Source organism: Lottia gigantea, assembly GCF_000327385.1.
Source record: "Lottia gigantea unplaced genomic scaffold LOTGIsca_29, whole genome shotgun sequence".
Lineage (NCBI taxonomy): Eukaryota > Metazoa > Mollusca > Gastropoda > Lottiidae > Lottia > Lottia gigantea.
The window spans coordinates 1094344-1095107 of NW_008708943.1; the positions used below are offsets into that span (position 1 = coordinate 1094344).

General features: G+C 31.4%; 1 protein-coding gene across 1 annotated transcript in view; it reads left to right on the forward strand.

The window, feature by feature from the left end:
* Positions 1-292, forward strand: part of LOTGIDRAFT_161415 (hypothetical protein) — a gene marked incomplete at both ends in the record, with an annotated part of 7658 nt that extends 7366 nt beyond the window's left edge. The window contains one exon of the mRNA XM_009056805.1: positions 116-292. Within this exon, the coding sequence (XP_009055053.1) occupies positions 116-292 (177 nt within the window). The remainder of the gene's footprint in view (positions 1-115) is intronic.
* Between the last annotated feature and the right edge of the window lie 472 nt (positions 293-764).

The following is a 764-nucleotide window of genomic DNA, read 5'->3' on the forward strand; positions in this document are numbered from 1 at the left end:
TAATTCCATTCTTAGATAAATCTTTTTGTTTTAATGAAAGAAAGAGCTAATGATGTATTATATGCCAAAATTTGTTGGAAATCTTTTTAATTTCGTTTTTTTGAATATTTAACAGAATTTTATGATTCGAATGAGGGCTGTATACGGTGATGTTGAAGTTCAAGATTCGACACTGGTATATATACATATTATGGAACCAGATATTGAAGATTCTAGTAATTATAGTAACACTTATCAATTTTTCAAACGTCACCGTTGGCCCATTCCGTCAGTCCGTCAACATTTCTTTTGAGCACAGTAGAGACAAGAGTTTTCAGTGTGATCATTTACATGGACAAGATCTTGGACAAGTTCGAGTCTGTGAGCACTCAATAAACTACAGTTTTCATCTAATTATAATGAAATTCTGTGTGATCGTATGTATTAATGAGATCTTGGGCAAGATTGAATTTGACGATTTTTGGATGAAAAGTATTTTTTTAAATCTTTTCCTTGACTAGATTTCCACGTTAGATTTTTTACTGGAGCAGATTACTGTTCTGTTAACAACGCATACGAAACTACGTATGGTTCTTACATGGAAATAACACACACTATCGTAGTTCACAAATATTTTGAATCTCTTCCTCGACTTACAAAGTCGAATTTTGAAAAAGGCTATAATATTTCAAGTGATCCTTCGAATCACATGTAAAGGGTCAGAAATGGCTTTAAATTTAACTTGAAGGCTTTGTTGAAATATTATAGACTTTTTAAAAATCAAC